At 37.5% G+C, this 19,494-nt stretch overlaps 3 protein-coding genes across 3 annotated transcripts in view; 2 read left to right on the top strand and 1 right to left on the bottom strand.

The window, feature by feature from the left end:
• LOC134819674 (coiled-coil-helix-coiled-coil-helix domain-containing protein 2-like) overlaps positions 1–13,540 on the top strand; it is a 61,123-nt gene extending 47,583 nt beyond the window's left edge. The window contains exons 2-6 of the mRNA XM_063829751.1: positions 11,871–11,954; positions 12,235–12,347; positions 12,589–12,713; positions 12,907–12,981; positions 13,127–13,540. Coding sequence (XP_063685821.1) covers positions 11,880–11,954; positions 12,235–12,347; positions 12,589–12,713; positions 12,907–12,981; positions 13,127–13,260 — 522 coding nt within the window. The 5' untranslated portion in view covers positions 11,871–11,879 and the 3' untranslated portion in view covers positions 13,261–13,540. The remainder of the gene's footprint in view (positions 1–11,870; positions 11,955–12,234; positions 12,348–12,588; positions 12,714–12,906; positions 12,982–13,126) is intronic.
• LOC134819662 (TBC1 domain family member 22B-like) overlaps positions 1–19,494 on the top strand; it is an 82,849-nt gene that overhangs the window by 47,572 nt on the left and 15,783 nt on the right. The gene's annotated exons all lie outside the window — the stretch shown is intronic.
• LOC134819668 (zinc finger protein 429-like) overlaps positions 1–19,494 on the bottom strand; it is a 290,343-nt gene that overhangs the window by 268,901 nt on the left and 1,948 nt on the right. The gene's annotated exons all lie outside the window — the stretch shown is intronic.

Genomic DNA, 19,494 nt, shown 5'->3' with positions numbered 1-19,494 from the left:
CGCGCGGCTCACTGTCGATGGCGTACTACCTACATTTGACATTAATTGACGATGTCAATCCTAGCTGTACTGGTGCATCTCACGCGCACCGATCTAACGAATGTTGCGAAAGGTATTATTGGATAATGCGCGACCCACAGGAGGGGCAAAGTGCAAAGAAACTGCTGCTCACTGCTGCTCACTGCTACTAACTGCTGCTCACTGTGAGCAGCAGTGAGCAGCAGTTAGTAGCAGTGAGTAGCAGTGAGCAGCAGTGAGCAGCAGTTTCTTTGCACTTTGCCCCTCCTGTGGACCCAGTTAATTAAGTACTTAGCTTAGTGCATAGCGCTAAAATTCACCTAATTATGTGCTTTCGCGCCACTGCTTGTAGCGCGATGCACTGCTGGGTCGCGCGCGCGCATCCAATAATGCTTCTCGCAACCACAAATCGGCGAGATGCGAAGAATTGACATCGTGAATCAACGCCACTGCATGCAAGTGCTACGAAGTAGCGCGCGCCGGGCCAAATCATTAACAATAACAATGGTCAAATTCCAATAAGGCTTTCAGATCCACTCCTGCGCGCAGTGTTGTGACCTCCCTTCGTCGTAATTAGCTCGTATTCAGATTGAACAATTTTGAAGTCAAATAAATGTTGTTTCTTTTAGATTTGAATAAACAATAAGGATTTAGTCCGAAAGTAATTTGTCTACTAAATAACATTTTGAAATTATGAACAAAATTGGTAAAAATTTGCCATAGTTGTGACCAAAAAACTACGCGCAGAATTAGATATTTCTTCATAAACGCGTGAACATTTTTGAGTTTAACATTGAATATCTTAGCTCGGTTATTTTAATACTTAATTTTAAAGTATCTATCCGATAACTAAACATTTTATCTTTACGACAGTATAATTTTTTTTTGTATATTTGCTAAATTAAAAAAACAGTAGGAATAGAAACGTCGAAGGTCTTGCGCTTATTTCAGTCCCAAAATATACCCTAATCATAAACTTCATAAAACCCACTGAAAATGATGTCTACAGGCATATTTAGCCCTTACACCTTCCCAAATCATTTAGCAAGGATTCAGAGCCAGCTTTTAAAATTAGCTTTCGAATAACATTGTTAAGACATAAAACTATAAATAAATGAGTGCGTTTTTCTCTTTCGTCTCAACAGTTTCTCTTTCATTTTAACACTATATATTAGTAAAAGCAATCAGCGATCTTTATTCATCATTAAAGGAGTAAAATAATTGGTCCTCGTTAATGTTTAGTGTCTGATTACAGTTTCGGTCCGACCTCCACACCTGAAAAGATATTGGGGGTATTATCAGTTAAGTAAATGGAAAAATCATATTTGCATCATAAAACTATGAAAACATTGAAACTAATGTTTTTGAAGGCTCGCCTATTCGTTTAAGCAATCAAATAGTCAGTGCAAAGAACAGTTGAAGGCACCGGGAATGTTTCAAATAAGTCCTCTGTCTACTATCAGACCACACACTCCACTATGCACTTCAATGTATCGTATAACAATGGCAGTTGAAATGTGTTCCCGCCATTTTAAAATAAAAAATGTGCGCAGCATCTTACGGGTTATGCGCTGTGATCAACGGTCACGGCGCAATGGTTATGCGCCGTGACCATTGATCACGGCGCATACACATTGCGTTTAAATTGTCGTATAAATTTCCAGCTTCTCTGTGAAATTTGGTTGACTCGACTAATTTAAAAATTTAATACTCTTTGTTTCATTCTAGTTTAATTGTATTTCTATTATGGTCGGAATGAATTATAATGTTTTTTCTTCTACTATGGGCCACATTCAGCCTGTCATTCCGCCATATTTTCAACGGCTATGAACACTAACATATGAACACTTATATGAGCCTGGCCCCATGTAAGATGTTTCTTTGTAGTCAGCAGTGTATTACTATTTCGGTTTTATAGTCGCATTTAATTCAGTAAATATTAATGGTTTCTTCACCTCTTCAAAGTTCAATGTAATTGGTTTGGAGGTCATTTGAAATAAGGAGGTAAAATAACTCACATAGCTTCCAGCAAGTGAGTATAGAAGTGAGGCGGAACACCATAGTATGAAGACACAGGCACTTTTAGAGTCCATTTTAATATCACTTTTCACGCTCTGCAGTGCTTCAGACTTTAAAGTAAAACTGGCACTTTCCATTTTAACTTCGGCTAATTGATCCCTTACCAATATAAGATAAGTTGTAAATGTAAGTATGAATTGTGGGTCAAATAAGACAGTAGTTTTTATGTTCTTATGTGACTTTTTAATCTATAATTCCCGGCCAAAAACTCAAAATTGGCCGGGGCCGGGAATAAACACCTCCCCTGGCGCCGGGAATCCCGGTCGTTCAGTGCATTACAGCACAGTAATTAACAGAGCCAAAGTTGTTACTTGTCAAATGCTAAAATAGAATCTCTAGAATACAAATAAATTCATTCGATCAACATCGAAAATGACGTCACAACGACGGTAATGTCAATGACGTCACGAAGCTCACTTGAAGTTTTTGCTGCTGTCTGAGTTTATCAGCTTGTTCACCAGTCTCTGTACTTCTTCAGCGTGCTGATTCAACAGCTCCTGCGGGAGATGCTTCTTGGCTTTCAGCGCTTTTAGCTTCTCCTGAAATAATCGAGAGGTACTATTGTCTTCTTTCTCTAATAACAAACAAAATAATAAACAAACAAATAAGCAAAGTTTTGTCTGCTTTCAAGCTCAAAAGTAATAGTAACACTAACACGACTCACGAGCCCTTTAAAGCTTGTAATAATGTAAGGCGTGACTGTGTTTTCTATGGACAAAATTATTTCAACCTAATTTCTGCATGACAATGTTTAACCTAATTTCTACATGACTATGATCCAGCTATCAGAAAATTTAAACATCTAATGATTTAAAATTATATCATTAGAACTAGAAGTTCATTTAAAAGTATCGAAATCTTAGTTCTATTTTTACAGTCACCTTTTTAACTATTGAGTTCAATGATTGCTAACTTTGATTTACTCTTTAACTAAAATTTGCTGAAATTAAAAAGTTGTATGATAAAAAGGTACACAAAATCAAAAACTTAGTCGATTAAACTCGTTTCTAGTCTGCGTCCAAACTTACTTATTATTATTAAAGTTAAACGTTAGAATTTATAAATAATAGTAAAACAGGATTTATAATATCTCCCAAAGGATCAACCTCGTGAACTGTAACTTCGATTTAATAAAAGGCTCGAATAAAAGCAAAGAGGTTCCTAAGCACTTACCTATTACCCCCATGACATAAGGTTAAAATTCTCCCCTAACGAGATATTGGCGAAAAACTGTCTCGATCACGTGATATGACAATAAGGAAGTTAGCCTAATTTCTCTATAGTGTTTCAGTATATGCTTTTGTAAAGGATTTGGTTAGGGTTAGGCCGTTAGGGTTGGGATCTGATTAGAGGGTTATGGTTTCCGGGTTTCGAATAGTTGTTTAGGGCCATCTACAGAACGGGTTGAAGAAGTCACGTGACAGGCGATTGTAGAGTGATTAATCATCATCCAACATAACTGCCATTGTTAACAGTTAATTAATTAGGTATCAACAATCAAGCACAATATATAATACAGCAGGGCTGATTACTGCTGACACATTATAAAGCAACTAAGAGCAGAAATATGGATGATGGAATAACGCGAGGCAACAGTGAACTGGGCGCAATTGAGGCGCGAACAGTGAACGCACGAGGTGTAAAGGTCAAAGTGCTCCTTCATCAATTATGTTCACTCTTAGACGGATTTGACACGCGAAATTGCGCGGCAATTATGCGCGGCGCGTAAAACTTTTGTAAACCTTTCGGACAAGGGTTAAATTATTTTTCTACTGTCAACACAGCCCAAGTTATGCATGTTTTAATATCAAAAAATGTCCAATTTTTTTGTATCATTTTTAACTAATTTATTTTTCAAATCGCTGCCACATCAAAATTATTTTACGAAAGTACATTAAATTTTCACAGAAAGCAAGTTTAATCGTTTTAGAACTATATTCAAAAAGAATTTAATATAAAAATGTTAAAACTTTAAAATTATCAATTGAATAAATTGCCAATGTCCAAATATGTGTAAAATACGACGAAGAGGGGTCACAACACTGCGCGCAGCAGTGAGATCACAACTGTTCAAAAATTTTTGTGGATATCGGAGTTGATGTAGTATGTAGTAATGAATAATAGGGCAAAATACGCTGCTTTTAGCTGTAACATAATGTTAAATTGTTTAATGGTTGGATATATTCTTTAAATTTTTCGGACATGGAATTTCTTTGCCTCTTTGGCTTTGTAAGTTTGTGAGTAAGCTTACTGGGCCGCGCTCAGCCTGTCATTTCGCCTTGCTCTAACCAGAGCCCTCTCGCTTGCAGTAGCGCGCGTCCGCCGAATGCGGCAAAAGATCTACTTGTGAAACAAGCGCGTCACGCAGTACGCGTAGACACTAGACACATGGCTATGTGAACATTTCGCCTAATCTCTATTCGGTTTATGAACATAATAGCCTGAGGTCCCCAGCTAGGTAAGAGTAAGCTCTAACCAATTTTTTAAAAATTGGATCAAGAGAAGGTTACTTAATACTTATTTGTTTCTATAATTTTGTGTTTGTGTTGGCCGAAATTAGCGCTAAAAAACCATCCTACAGTCGCGGCACACGCGGCTCACTGTCGATGGCGCACTACCTAGGCTCACTTAATGTGGACACAAGGAGCAAACAGACCGTGGCCGTACCCCTTTCGTGTTTGTAATAGCGATGTGCGCGGCCACCAATTAGTGATTAGTGATTAGGCGGTGAAACATACGCGCGCGTCACGTATCACGTACGCAAAGGCCGGCCTATGGTCGGTTAGTTTACGCGCGTTACTTGACGGATGTTACTCGTCTAAATTTCAAAATTTCTTCGAAGTAGCGCGCGCCGCGTTCTTCTCGAAATGTTACGAAATGGCTTGTAGCGCGATGCGTTACTGTGCCGCGCCGCGCACTCAATGAGGCTTCTCACTGGCTAGATCGGCGAGATGCGCTACTGTGCCGCGCCGAGCTGCTATGCAATGAATTGACATCGTCAATTAACGAAATGGCCCGATGGCAAGTGCTACGAAGTAGCGCGCGCCGGGCCAGATCATTAACAATGGACAAGCTCGTTACGAAAAGTTTTAAGCATATGCCTAACTTAACCAATTTTGCCAAAATGTGCGCTGAGTTGGACTAGTATTATATACTTATTTGTCGACGCGACGAAAAAACTATTTTACAAATAATTATATCAGTATTACTCATTACGTTAATGGTTAACAATTAATTTATCAATTAATAGATGTGGATACTGGTGGGGAGGTGAAACACATTTGTTTACTTTAATAGTGAGCACATGTTCGGCGGGTTGAGGAGGTGAAACACATTTGTTTACATTTTTAGGGTAAGCACATGTTCGGCGGGTTGAAGAGGTGATACACATTTTGTATTATAGAAGGCTTGTAACACTTGTAACGCTTTCTTGTTACCCCCCTTTGAAGGCCCCGAATTATTTTCTGAACGAAAGCTCAAAAATAACCGAGAAATCGACCTTCTTATTAACTCATTTTGATGACTATTTCTGACCTAAAATTGCACGAAAAATCGATTTAGCTAGGTTTCAGAACCTATAAACACTTCCTTATCCCTTAAAATTGATGTTTTATAGCTAATACGAGCAACAAGCAACATATGTTATGATCCTTCGGTTCTACTCATGATCTAGGCAGTTAAGCTGAAACCGACAGATCGAGGCAATCCTCACCTTAACTGATAAAACTGGTACTAACACACTTTTCAGATATAAATGTTCTTTGCGATATACGTTTATTGCAGCTTTGCAACTTGAGTGAAGACCAGAGTACGAAAACACACAGCAGGTAAGCAACTCACTTTTTGTGACTGTTCATCACGAACATTCTGATCCTGCAACATATGAACAAGGATATCGTCTCCTTAACAAATCGAACAGGTACTATCACAATTTCCAGAGCACAGCATGATAACAAATTCAAAAGAAACACAATGAAGGTAGGTTACCAACACCACAATATAACAATCATACTAACAACTGAATTAAGTTTATTCTGACGACGGGCAGCCCTGATGTGCTCCGTGATCCTCAACGAGCGACCACTTGTAATAGAGGTGGTATGTCACGTGACACCGATCCGTCCAATCACAAACAGGAAGAGTGACCAGATCGATATCGTGTGTTTACTTTCCTTATCTTTATTTGACCCTCTGTTCAAATTGTTATCTCTATCACATCTCGGCTCGGCAAGGTCCGCGTGCAATATCTGCACCGCGGTAAACACGCCATGATTGTTCTTCTTATATAACCGTGCCCATTGCTCACCATTGCCCACCTACAATACAAACTGTTGGGGGGGGGGGGGGGGGGGGGGGGTTGAAGATAAACAACCGATCTTGATAGTGTGTTGGTCGCTCCTCCAACTGACTGTGATGCTAACTGTTCAATCATGAACGGAACATTAACATATATCCATGAGTGCTCCTTTGCTTAACTTAGACAGTAAGTGTTTGAAAACGGAATATAGGACACGACTTCACTGACAAGAACTGTATGTTCCAGGAGGAGGCACTTGCAGTGTACAGGAGGACAAAAATAAATAAATAAATAAATAAATAAATAAATAAATAAATAAAGTCAACAAGCATGGTTATACATGACAGATTTGAAGTACTAGTTCAACATGGAGCAGTTCATTTTTACCAGGTTAGACACTCAAAATTTCAATTTGTGCTGTGTAATCAGTCATTGCCGTTTTAAATATGTAAACTTGGAATCATTCTCACAATTGTAATAAGAGTTTGTGTAACTTTAAATGTTGCACTTGCCCTCAAAGTCAATGGAATTCATTTTGTGTGCGGGGTGTTTATTTTAGATGAGATACGGAAGTATTGATAAAATCGATAACGGGTAATGGGTGCGCTGTTGAAATGGTTCAGTGGACCTGTGGACCCCTCTTTAGTTCGTTTACCAGCTGCATTTTATTTCGGATCATGGGTAAGAGCTTTGCTGTATATACTTGTACTGACAGATATTTTAGCTGGTACCGTACATACATATTCGTATCGTATTTTTGGCCACATTGACGGTCCTTTACATTTAGGCCCGCAAACTGAAAACGTACTCCATCGTTAACTGATGCTACTGCAAATAACACTGTTTGTCTGTTTAAATCCATGCTACCACATGATTACTGTGTTCGTGCTTAAAAATTAACTGTGCATGTAGCGACGTGAATTTAATTTCCTCTTAGTCTTAGAATCTAACGTGCGTAATCCGCGTCCGGTTCGTTCAGTGGACCCCTCTTTAGATTGTTTACCAGCTGCATTTTATTTCGGATCATGGGTTAGAGCTTTGCTGTACACTATTCAAATTTCTATTTAAAATCCTGCATGCAGTAAGCAGTTACTCAGAGCCAGCTAGAGAACGTGTTGTAACGTCACGTAATAGTTGAGTGTAGAGTGATTATTCATCGTCCGGTTAGTTAAGAATAAGCGGAATAAAAAGCGAATTAAATTTCAGGAGTTACACTTAACATCCTAGAGGTGATGTGGAGCAAGACTCAGTTCACGCCGGAAGAAGTAGCTGCCAGCAGAAAAGTAAGCATCGCCCGCATTCACGTGGAACGCTCCATTGGCTATCTGAAGCGGTACAAGATTTTGGGAAACAAAGTTGTGGCGAAGATATTGCCTTATCTGAGCGACATCGCATTCGTGTGTGCCCATTCGTGTGTGCCCAACTTGTCAACCCTGTTTTTTTAAGGGAGGTGGACAGTGATTTTTTTTAAATGACCAGGTCTACCTAAACTTGTTGAGCTTGCTGAATAGGAGGAGCGACCGACCGACACACTATCAAGATCGGTTGTTTATCTTCAACCCCCCCCCCCCCCCCCAACAGTTTGTATTGTACGTGGGCAATGGGTACGGTTATATAAGTACAACAATCACACTATTTCAAGTTCATGACGTTATCATGGCGTGTTTACCGCAGTGCAGATATTGCACGCGGACCTTACCGAGCCGAGATGTGATAGAGATAACAATTTGAACAGAGGGTCAAATAAAGATAAGGAAAGTAAACACACGATATCGATCTGCTCACTCTTCCTGTTTGTGATTGGACGGATTGGTGTCACGTGACATACCACCTCTATTACAAGTGGTCGCTCGTTGAGGATCACGGAGCACATCAGGGCTGCCCGTCGTCAGAATAAACTTAATTCAGTTTTTAGTATGATTGTTATATTGTGGTGTTGGTAACCTACCTTCATTGTGTTTCTTTTGACTTTGTTATCATGCTGTGCTCTAGAAATTTTGATAGTACCTGTTCGATTTGTTAAGGAGACGATATCCTTGTTCATATATGTTGCAGGATCAGAATGTTCGTGAGGAACAGTCACCAAAAGTGAGTTGCTAACCTGCTGTGTGTTTTCGTACTCTGGTCTTCACTCAAGTTGCAAAGCTGCAATAAACGTATCGCAAAGAACATTTATATCTGAGAAGTGTGTTAGTACTAGTTTGATGAGGAGGATTGCCTCGATCTGTCGGGTTCAGCTTTACTGCCTAGGTCATGGTTGGTTGGGGACCGGCCCGAAGTACCAGCCAATGTTTACTCAAAAAATAATATATATAATAAGTGTTATCAATTCAAACTCAAAACTCACTAAAGATTAGATCTCATTAAAACGATTAATATGTATATCATGGAGCTTGTCGAACAAAGCATAGCTGAGCACATATAAAGTTGCCTTTAGTTAAAATTATCATATTAATGCCCTTTTATAGTTGTAGAGTGGAAACAGGCGCATAGCTACGGCTAGCTAGCTATTCCAAAATTTTTTAAATTTAACAACTGTTATCAGTCGCATAGCGTCATGCCTTTTTTGCTGGCGAATTGATGGCAGTGTAACTGAGATGGTATGCAGTGAAATTGATTCTGTGATGGCGTGCTTATGAGACAGAGATATTATTAGCATTGCGGTTGATGTTGCGCTCTGATTTCCTTAGTCCCGCTATATTGTATAACATAAAGTTGGGCCATTCGTCTGCAATGCCCTCGTTTTGTTGATCAATGAGCATGTTTTTTATGCACCTTTTGTAGATGTTAAGGTTGAATAGACTTGGTAAGGAAGTTGCTGCGACACTATATCTGTTTATTGCTAGTAGTGGACCTTTGTAGAATACTGAATTATTGTAAGGGTATTTACCATATTCATCTGACCATGTAGTTGTAAGACTTGAATCCGGATTGGCGACGTTAAATATTGGTGCACTGTTAGGTATTGTTTTCTTTATAGAGGGAGGCACTAAACTTGGGAAGTTTTTCAGCTTATGTATAAAAACTAATGCGTTCTTTACGATGATACTATGAACTGTCAATATTTTGTGTACATAGAAACCAGACTTGGTACTTGCTGGAGGTGTACCATCTTTGTACCAGTAATTAACAAAACCTGGTAGTATTGCTCTAAGACCCATTTTTTGTTTTACAAATAGTGTTTCTATATGGGATTCATGAGTAGAACCGAAGGATCAAAACATATGTTGCTTGTTGCTCGTATTAGCTATAAAACATCGATTTTTAGGGATAAGGAAGTGTTTATAGGTTCTGAAACCTAGCTAAATCGATTTTTCGTGCAATTTTAGGTCAGAAACAGTCATCAAAATGAGTTAATAAGAAGGTCGATTTCTCGGTTATTTTTGAGCTTTCGTTCAGAAAATAATTCGGGGCCTTCAAAGGGGGGTAACAAGAAAGCGTTACAAGTGTTACAAGCCTTCTATAATACAAAATGTGTATCACCTCTTCAATCCGCCGAACATGTGCTTACCCTAAAAATGTAAACAAATGTGTTTCACCTCCTCAACCCGCCGAACAAGTGCTCACTATTAAAGTAAACAAATGTGTTTCACCTCCCCACCAGTATCCACATCTATAGCGCCGCGTTTTTTGCACATATGACATTTTTTGTAATATTAATTACAGCAAAGCAAATTTAAAATTACGCTAAGCAGTAAGCCGCGTTTTTGTTTGACGGATGTTACTCGTCTAAATTTTTCAAAGTAGCGCGAGCCGCTTTCTTCTCGAAATGGCAATTAGTGTTACGAAATAGCGCGCGCCGGACCAGACCATTAACAATGGTTAACGTTTCGCTGTGCTTGGTTGATATGAATAATGTTGTAAACATCTTGCTACCTAATTTGTTTAATTATTGCTTCATGCTAGATTTTCTCGTACAAAATTGAAAAGCGCCGCGCAATTAGAAAATGACGTTTTGAAGTTTTAAAAACTGCAAATTATTATTATGATTATGACTGAACATGACAGGAAGCTTGTACACAAAAATAAAAAATACATTATTATATGCGGTTAAATTGTAAATGGTGATGACTGATGATGTGTTGATTTAGTTTTGAGACAGAAAGCTACAACCGAAGCTAACTTTTGGACATGGAGTCTGGACGTCAAAGTTTAGTTTAGTATTCTTTTCACCACTTTCAAGTCGAGCACTCTCGACCCATGCAGTTTACATGACTTGCGAAACTTGCAGCACGGTAATTGTAATGATCTAAGTTGTTTCATTAAGATGAAATCATTCGAGTGCTGCAGTCGTCAGAGAATAATTGACTAACAAACATATCTCAACTAATAGAAAGCTTAATTACATCTGGGCTCACAAGCATGAAGCAATTGTGACGGCTACATTTTGTTCCATTTGAAATCCAAGTATTTATTTTAACTGTTTCAAAGGTTTAAAATTGTTCTTAAATTTGTTCTTAAATTATTTAAATACAGTTTTTTCTTTTATAGTTTTGTTTCATTTTCAAATGTTGGTTGTTTTTATTTAATATCTATATCTGTATCTCCCTAGTAGGATGTGCTACTAACATGACAGCGCAGCCTCATGATCTGATTTGCTGCATCCTTTGCAGTGTCAGATATAGTTCTTTATATTATGTAGCTGACTCCAACATCTGCAGATAAAGTGCTGTATACAATTTGACTTTATTTATTTATTTATCTTATTTGAGATACAGGGTGGCCTATAAGTCAGTGTTTAAACGTTTGGGCTTATGATATTTAGCCATTTTTCATGCTTAAGACTTGTAACTTTGCAAATGGCTTACTGTTACTACTCATTCAAGGATTGATTCGCCAAAGTTATAAAATTCTATTGTTGGAGGCAGCATGAGCACCCTATCAACATTAATTTGCTCTGAATACCAGTCCTGGGGCATATCCTAGAAACTCCAATTTTACATATTGCAATGGAACATGATCTGAAAAAATAGGTGAAAATAAGCTTAAATGGCAAAATTATCAAGGATTTTATTGGGTGATCATTTGATTGTGTGAGTGTGTGGAAGTGTGGACCTTGCGTCAACCCAATCACCTGATCTGGGATCCCATGTAATGAATAAACTCGTCATGCTTGATATCTCGGTCATCTAGTAATTTTAATGGTGGACCATCATGTATTACAAAATGGCTTGATCTAATAATTAAACAACATTTTTAAACAAAAAACAAATATTTCAAAATATTTTGGAATGCGGAAATTGAACTTCATTCAAAATAAATGAACTTGTCTATTATTTTCTATTTGACGGATTTATCAAACCAGTGATGATATCAAGTCATAACAGAAATAATTATCTCAATTTGACACTCCATGACTGAGAAATATATGCCCAAACGTTTGCACACTGACTTGTGGGCCACCCTGTACAATTATACAAGTCTCTTAGTAGATAAAAGTTACATCAAGCCTAACTACAAACCTCTATACATAGATTTATCTACCATGCCTCGAAGAAGTGGATTTGGTTCTCGACGATCTGCGTCACCTGTTTCCAGATCACCTCCTCGAGCAGCACCTGTGAGTTCGTTGATTGTGTCCGATAATGCATATTATGCGAAAAGTTTAGGATATTATCCATCTTTATCTAAATAGAGACAATTTATTAGTTTGCCACTTTCTACACAAGCCCCCGTCTAAAACTCAATCATGTTTTGTTGGCTTTGCTTGCTTGCTAGCTGTTCTTTTTTGATATTATGTTTACATGAATACAGAATACCTGTCTGATCATTCAACATAAACATGATTGGCTAATTAGCTTAAATTACAAAATGTCTTTTCATAATATTCTTTACATCAGGCCCCTGTGCGAGCAGCTCCCCCTCCGCAACGAGCTGCTCCTGCTCCTGCTCCAGCACCTTCTGCCGTTGCAGCCCCTGCTGCAGCCCCTGCAGCAGGTGGAGGTGGAGGCGGGTAAGTGAACTTAATTTATTAGTTCTCCTCCGTGTACAGTAACCACTGTACAATTCAAATGCATAGTAAGGCAGGGAAATTACATTCTACAATAAATAGTAATTATGTTTATACAGCAGCTTTTAGGATTGCTTCCTTTATTTTATGAGATTTCATTGATCCTTGAATGAAAAAATAATGCTCTGTTCTGGCATCTGAAGACTGAGCAATTGTTGAATACGTAACACCTAATCTCTCCCAGAATGATGAGACAAATTGCAACAACTGCTGCTGGAGTGGCTGGGGGACATCTTGCTGCTAATGCCATTATGGGCATGGTATCTGGCGGAAAGGACGAGGAACCTGCCCCTGCTCCTCAGGCTCAAGGTTCCACTAACATTTCATTGCATAAACAGTATAGTATGATTGCTCTGGTAATAATTCCAGGAATTTGCTTAGGCTTAAATCATAAGTTGCATCTATAATTTGGTAATTTGGTAGCATAGTTCAGTAGTAGCATAGTGACTAGTGAGTCTCTATTATATTTATTCAGCTCCAGAACTGACCTGAAACTTTTCAGAGCCTCAGCAACCATACCAGCAACCGTACCAGCAACCCTACCAGCAGCCATACCAATCTCAACCTCAACAACAAGGTTTGATACTTCAACATGAACCGCATATCATGAAAATAAAGTCGTTATTTTAATCAATTATTTAAGGTTGTTGGGAAATTTGACCATATTTGTATATGTACTGTTTTGTATATGATACTGTGTAAATATAACTCTACTTGTACAGGTGGACAAGGTGGACCCTGTGGAGTTCAACTACAAGATTTTATACAGTGTGCACAGAACAACTACGACATTTCCCTCTGCAGTGGATTTAACCAAGCTCTCAAGGATTGCAAGCTAGCTAATCCTGGTTCTTGAAGCTTTTATTTACAAGATTTAAAGAAGAAAGTTGCTGAAATTGTTCCAGTGACCAAATTATAGTGGCCCTCTATATTATTATGATTCGAGATCTGTTGTGACCCTAATTGTGTTTTGATCTCACACTGGGAATGTACTTTTAAAACAAATTTTCACAAAATATAGTTTCCTATTCTTGATGCATTAATTATATAATGTTGGATTTAGGTGAAGGCAAAGAAATTGTGTCAAGTTTCGTGGAATGTACAGAATTAATTAATTATGTTTTTCTACGTCAGCAGTTAAAATTGTCTCTCTGTTTCCTTATGGCATGCTACAGTTTTTAAACCTGATAAAATCGATGCATGATGATATTATATTTATATCATATTATGATTAATAAGGTTTCTGGCGATTCCGAAATACACATATTATCATCCATATGGCTTGACCATATTATAATGAAATTTCAATCTTTTGTTAAAAAATATGAGTTGTATGAGAAACTAGAGTTTAGGTATCTCCAAAAACTCGATATAAATGCCTTTATTGCCTACAGACACGGACTATTACAATAAAATTGAATCTATTATCTTTATACCAATAACTAAAAGTAATAAACATATGATTTTAACTAGGACATGAGACGAAGTTGCAATTTGGCAACCGATGTTATTCGAATACTTGGTGCAAGACAACTCTCATGGCTGGTCGGTATCACTTTCATATGATATCTATAGATATCAGACAGAATTTTAATTTTAATTTTGCTTGTCTTATCGTAAATATTTCAGTGTGACTTCATTAGAATTAGAATTAGAATTAGAATCAAATTTACACAGCAATACAATAAGAATAAAAAATAATTTAAGAAGCTTCAATCTGCTGTGCAGGACATTCAAGTCAGTCAAAAACTGTTAGCAGAACACCCTTCTAGGGACATAAGGATATAGCATGTAAATTGTAAAACAAAATAAGTAATAAATTAATGAGTGGTAAAATAAGATATGATTTAACAGTGAACTGTGGGCACGAAGGTAACAATTAATGTTGAAAATTACATAGATGCCCACTTTGGAATTTCGTAAGTAATATTATTTACAGTTATACACAGAGAAGTATAGAACAACATTAGAATGGCAATGATAACAAATGGGAACGAATAAAGGAGATGTTTAAAGTTCTATACTTCTGAAAATAGGTCATATAACGCAGGGGGCCTTTTCACCCGACAAAAACTCCAGCACCTTAAAAATTGTTTCAGTTGTCACTTAGCTAGAGTGTTGAAATAGTCGAAACTATTGTTTATTTCATAGGATGAGACTCCTTGAATTACATCTGACATAAATTTAGATTTCATACATTGTGAGAAATTTACACTACATTCTATAGTCCTTATGTTCTCTGGAATTGTATTCCAACATTTTGCACCTAAATATGTAAAGGTTTTGTGTGTTCTGGATTTGTGAATATAAAGGTTGCACCTCTCAGCATCACGTGATCCTCCGGATACATAAGAAAATTTACCGGTGAATGATGATGGTGCAGCCTCATTAAGAATTTTATACATATACGTTGATAGATGGAGTTGTCGTCTTAAGTGTAAGGGTAACCACTTCATATTTCGATATACATTTACTGATGGTTCCTGCCAATGAACATCCAGTGCAATTTTTGCTACTTTCTTGTATAATACAGGGTGGCCCATAAGTGACTACCCACACGCAACCTCTTAATAACTCACGTAATTCGTCTCCAAATTGCACCCAAATTTCAGAGATTATAGATATGGGTCAAACTTAGATTTCCTGAAAGTTTCGTAAGCCACGCCCAATTACAGTGGGCGTGGCGTGACACTCCCTCTTTTTCACTATTGTCTTCATAAAATGAGAACGCTTTAAGCTAAGAACTCAAAATTTTTTGCACACATTTGGCTTGATAATTGAAAACCTTTCCCAAAGTTTCAAGTTCATTGGTTAAAATATGGCTGAGTTATGATCATTTCAAAACTCATCGGATACGTGATCCGAGCACTCAGTCAGTGATCTCGTCACTTGGTTAATGACCTGTTTGGCTCACATGCACCGCTTGATTGGTTGCAGCCTGCTTATGGGCCGGCCTATACAGCTGACTGCACCTAAAACGCTATCACACGAATTTATGGTGGTGTCACCATTTCAGGGCTTGTTAGCCCTGCTAGTCACAGGTTCCTTACAATCAATAAAAAGGAATGAACCATCCATTGAATCATCGAAAATGGTTCACTATCCTCCCTTTACTGCAAAACAACGATTGTTCGTCTACCTAAAGAAAGAAAATGGGGAGTTCTACCCTCAGATTAAACGACAATTTCAGATGAAATTCAACCGACCACCCCCTTGCCGGAAAAGCTGCTTTGACATTCATCACAAGATCAAGTTTACGTTTTCTGCACACGATCGGCGAAGAGTCGGCAGAAGACGAACTGCGAGGACTGTAGAAAACATCACGATGGTTGTTGGTGACGTGATGGACACACCTAAGATTGGCACCCGGAAACGAGCTCCTGCCTTAGACATCAGCAGAACCATTCAGCGAATCCTAAAGCAAGACCTTTCTAACCGGGCCTACCGAATCACAAAGAAACACAAACTTTTGGACCGTGATTTCCAATCGAGGATAGATTTCGCCAACACATTCCTGTCCAAGCAGAATGTGGATCCCTACTTTGAGGACGAAATCTGGTACAGCGACAAGGCCATATAAACGGATATGTCAACTCCCAGAATGCAATTCACTGGGGCTCTACTAGACCGGATGAAGTGGTGGAGAGAACGGCTTTTCCTGAAAAGGTCACGATCTGGTTTTTATCCTAAAAATTTGTGTTTCCCTTTCTAGCAAAGTCATCATCGGTATCCAATCGAAGCCTAATGAACCTCATTAATACACGCTAACGCCTTACTCTTGATCAGATTGGGTGACGAGATCACTAATTGAGTGCAAATATCACTGACTGAGTGCTCGGATCACATATCCGATGGATTTTAAAATGGTCATAACTCAGCCATATTTTAACCAATGAACTTGAAACTTTTGGAAAAGTTTTCAATTATCAAGCCAAATGTGTGCAAAAAATTTTGAGTTCTTAGCTTAAAGCGTTCTCATTTTATGAAGACAATAGTGAAAAAGAGGGAGTGTCACGCCACGCCCACTGTAATTGGGCGTGGCTTACGAAACTTTCAGGAAATCTAAGTTTGACCCATATCTATAATCTCTGAAATTTGGGTGCAATTTGGAGACGAATTACGTGAGTTATTAAGAGGTTGCGTGTGGGTAGTCACTTATGGGCCACCCTATATCAAGAGAATTAAGTCTGGTTTTGGCAGCCCTAGACCATATTATATCCAGGTAGTCAAATTGGGGGAGCATAAGAGCATTTACAAACATTTTTCTATATTTCAGTGGAAGAAGATTTTTCGACCTATATAATGCCCCTATTCTTTTAGCAATTTTTGATTTCACATAATCAATATGGTCTTGAAAGTTCAATAAATTGTCTATCATGAGACCTAAATATTTTTGAGATTTAGTTTCTTCTATAAAAAGGCATTCTTTTTCCAAATCCAGAGGGATTGACAACGTGTCCAGATTAGGATATCTATCAAATACAATGAATGAAGATTTTGCAGCATTTAGTCTCAGCTTGTTGATTCTAAGCCATTCATACACAATTTTCATATCCTTAATTACATTTTCATATATGCTTCGGGAAATGTTATCAAAATATAGTGCACTGTCATCTGCAAATAAGTAAACAGTAGATTGTGTGCAATTTCTACTGAGATCATTTATGAATAAACTAAATAGAATTGGTCCTAATATGCTACCCTGTGGCACACCTGTTTTAACAGGGAGTGATGTGCTTACATTACCACGCATTTTGGTGTGCTGCTTTCTGTCCCCAAGGTAGCTTTTGAACCACTTTATGACAAAGCCATCAACTCCATAATACTTAAGTTTTTTCAATAAAATATTATGGCTTACTGTGTCAAAGGCCTTTTTAATATCTAAGAATACAATTGCAGGTTTCTTCTGTGATTCCTTAGACGTAAATATTTTATCAAATAGATTAAGCATTAGAAAAGTGGTGGAATGATCTTTTCTAAATCCATACTGATTGTTGGTAAGCAGTTTATTTGTTTCAACATACTCTGTGAGCTGTTGGTTAACAAAATATTCTATGCATTTTCCAAGTAGGGGGAGTATGGATATTGGCCGGTAGTTATTTGGATCATTAGGGTCACCAGTTTTAAGAATTGGAGTGACTGATGCAATTTTACATGCCAACGGCATTGTTCCACTTTTCATACTAAGGTTTATAATATGAGCTACTGGATCGATAATTTGGGGAATAATATACTTATATACTTTAATAGGCATGATATCGTTAATAGATTTATCTGATGGTATACTGAGTATATATTCTTTTACTTGTTCAACAGTCACCTCTTCGAATACAGAGAGTTTACACTCTGGTGGAGGCGGCATATATTCTAGAAAGTCGTCTGAATCCTTTTCCTTAATTGATTCTTGTAATATTGTACCAACTGTGGCAAAATGCAGGTTAACTCCGTTAACATTTAAGTTGCTTGGGGAAGAGCTACTTATTTTTCCAGGTAAGTTTGAAGCATGTTTGATAGTTTTCCAAATACCTTTCAAATCGTTTTTTGCACTTTTCACAGTAAGGTCCTGAACAATATTTGTGCGTCTGTTTTCTTTGGATAATTTTGTCACATAGTTTCTTTGGGGACGATAGTTATCCCACGAAGTAGAGCATTTCTTATGTAGCTCACTTTTTCTGCAGTTACATATTCCATTAATACACTTACACTTGAATTTGTTTAATTGTCCTAAACACTTTTTATACTTTCTGAAAAGCATCTTCTTCTTCCGTATTTCTGCCAACAGTACTTTAGAGGGATTACAAAGAAAGTTACTATTACATTTAATCTGTTTAGGTGGACAGTAATTATCATACGATTCCTGGATGTGATGATTAAGTCCATCTAGCGCATGGTCTACATTAGTACAGCTTAGAATATTACTGTAGTTACTGCAGGATCCCAGAAAATAGCTTAAGGCTTTTAGATTGTTTAAGGAGTGGTCTCTGATAAGGACCTTCTGGAATTTACTAGCTTTATTTACTTTAAAGTCGAGAACACATTTGAGAGCTTGGTGATCTCCTATTCTATCATCAAGTACTTTACACTCTATGAAATTAGAGTAACAGTTAGTCATTACAACATCTATTGTGCTCTGCGTTATTCTACCATCTAAGTTTGCAACTCTAGTAATTCCTGTAACAGTCTGTATCATTCCAAAGAGCTTCATTGTTATATCTAACTTTTTATAATCTAGATCAGATAAAGAGTTTTGGTTAACATTAACATCGCCAATCCATATTACTTTCTTACCTTGAAGTTTCATCATACATTCAGTCATATAATCAAGGAAAGTATCTAGATGACAAAAGTTTTGTGATCTGTAGAAGCAGCAAATGTAAAGATTGGCGTCCTTGAGTTGTATCCATATAGCTTCGATTTTAGAAATATCAGAGTAGGTTATATCTAAATTGAGTAATTTGTGGTTAACATTTTGGTTGATCAATATACCACACCCTCCTCTTCCTCTATCGTTAGGTCTATCACACCTTATAAAATCAAAGTTTAAGGGGAAGTTAAGTGTACTAGTGTCTATATCAGATTTAAGGTTTGTCTCATTAATTCCAATTATGTCAAGCTTTTCGCGAAATATTAGCTCCTGTAGTTCGAGAGTTTTTGCCAGATTAGTCAGGCCACCCTGTATATTACATAGACCAAGAGAGAGATTATCGTTTATTGAGGTACGAATAACGTTAAACCAAAGCTAATGGGGAACAAATCCACATGCAGTCTCCTCAAGTAGACTAAGTTTCAAATCATGTCATACATATGATTTAAATTGGATTTCGGATCAGCAATCATACTGCAGTTTAAATCATAAAATTTAACAGCATAAAATAGTAACTCACTTCTGTTTGTGATAAATATAGCTTGAGAGATATAAAAACGTTAAGTTATTAGAAATTTGTTCTGATCTAACATTTTAAACCAGATAAAACAGTACTCCTGTTATTATTCATGTTGATACCCTTGGATTATAGAATTTTAATGAAGTTTAACACAAGTGAGTTACATATTTGAGATGCTTACCAAGCCTGGCAATTCCTAACTTATT

Source organism: Bolinopsis microptera, chromosome 8 (assembly GCF_026151205.1).
Source record: "Bolinopsis microptera isolate Bmic1 chromosome 8, MBARI_Bmic_1.0, whole genome shotgun sequence".
Lineage (NCBI taxonomy): Eukaryota > Metazoa > Ctenophora > Tentaculata > Lobata > Bolinopsidae > Bolinopsis > Bolinopsis microptera.
Note: the sequence above shows the minus strand (reverse complement) of the source record. Positions and strands in the feature narration are given on the sequence as shown.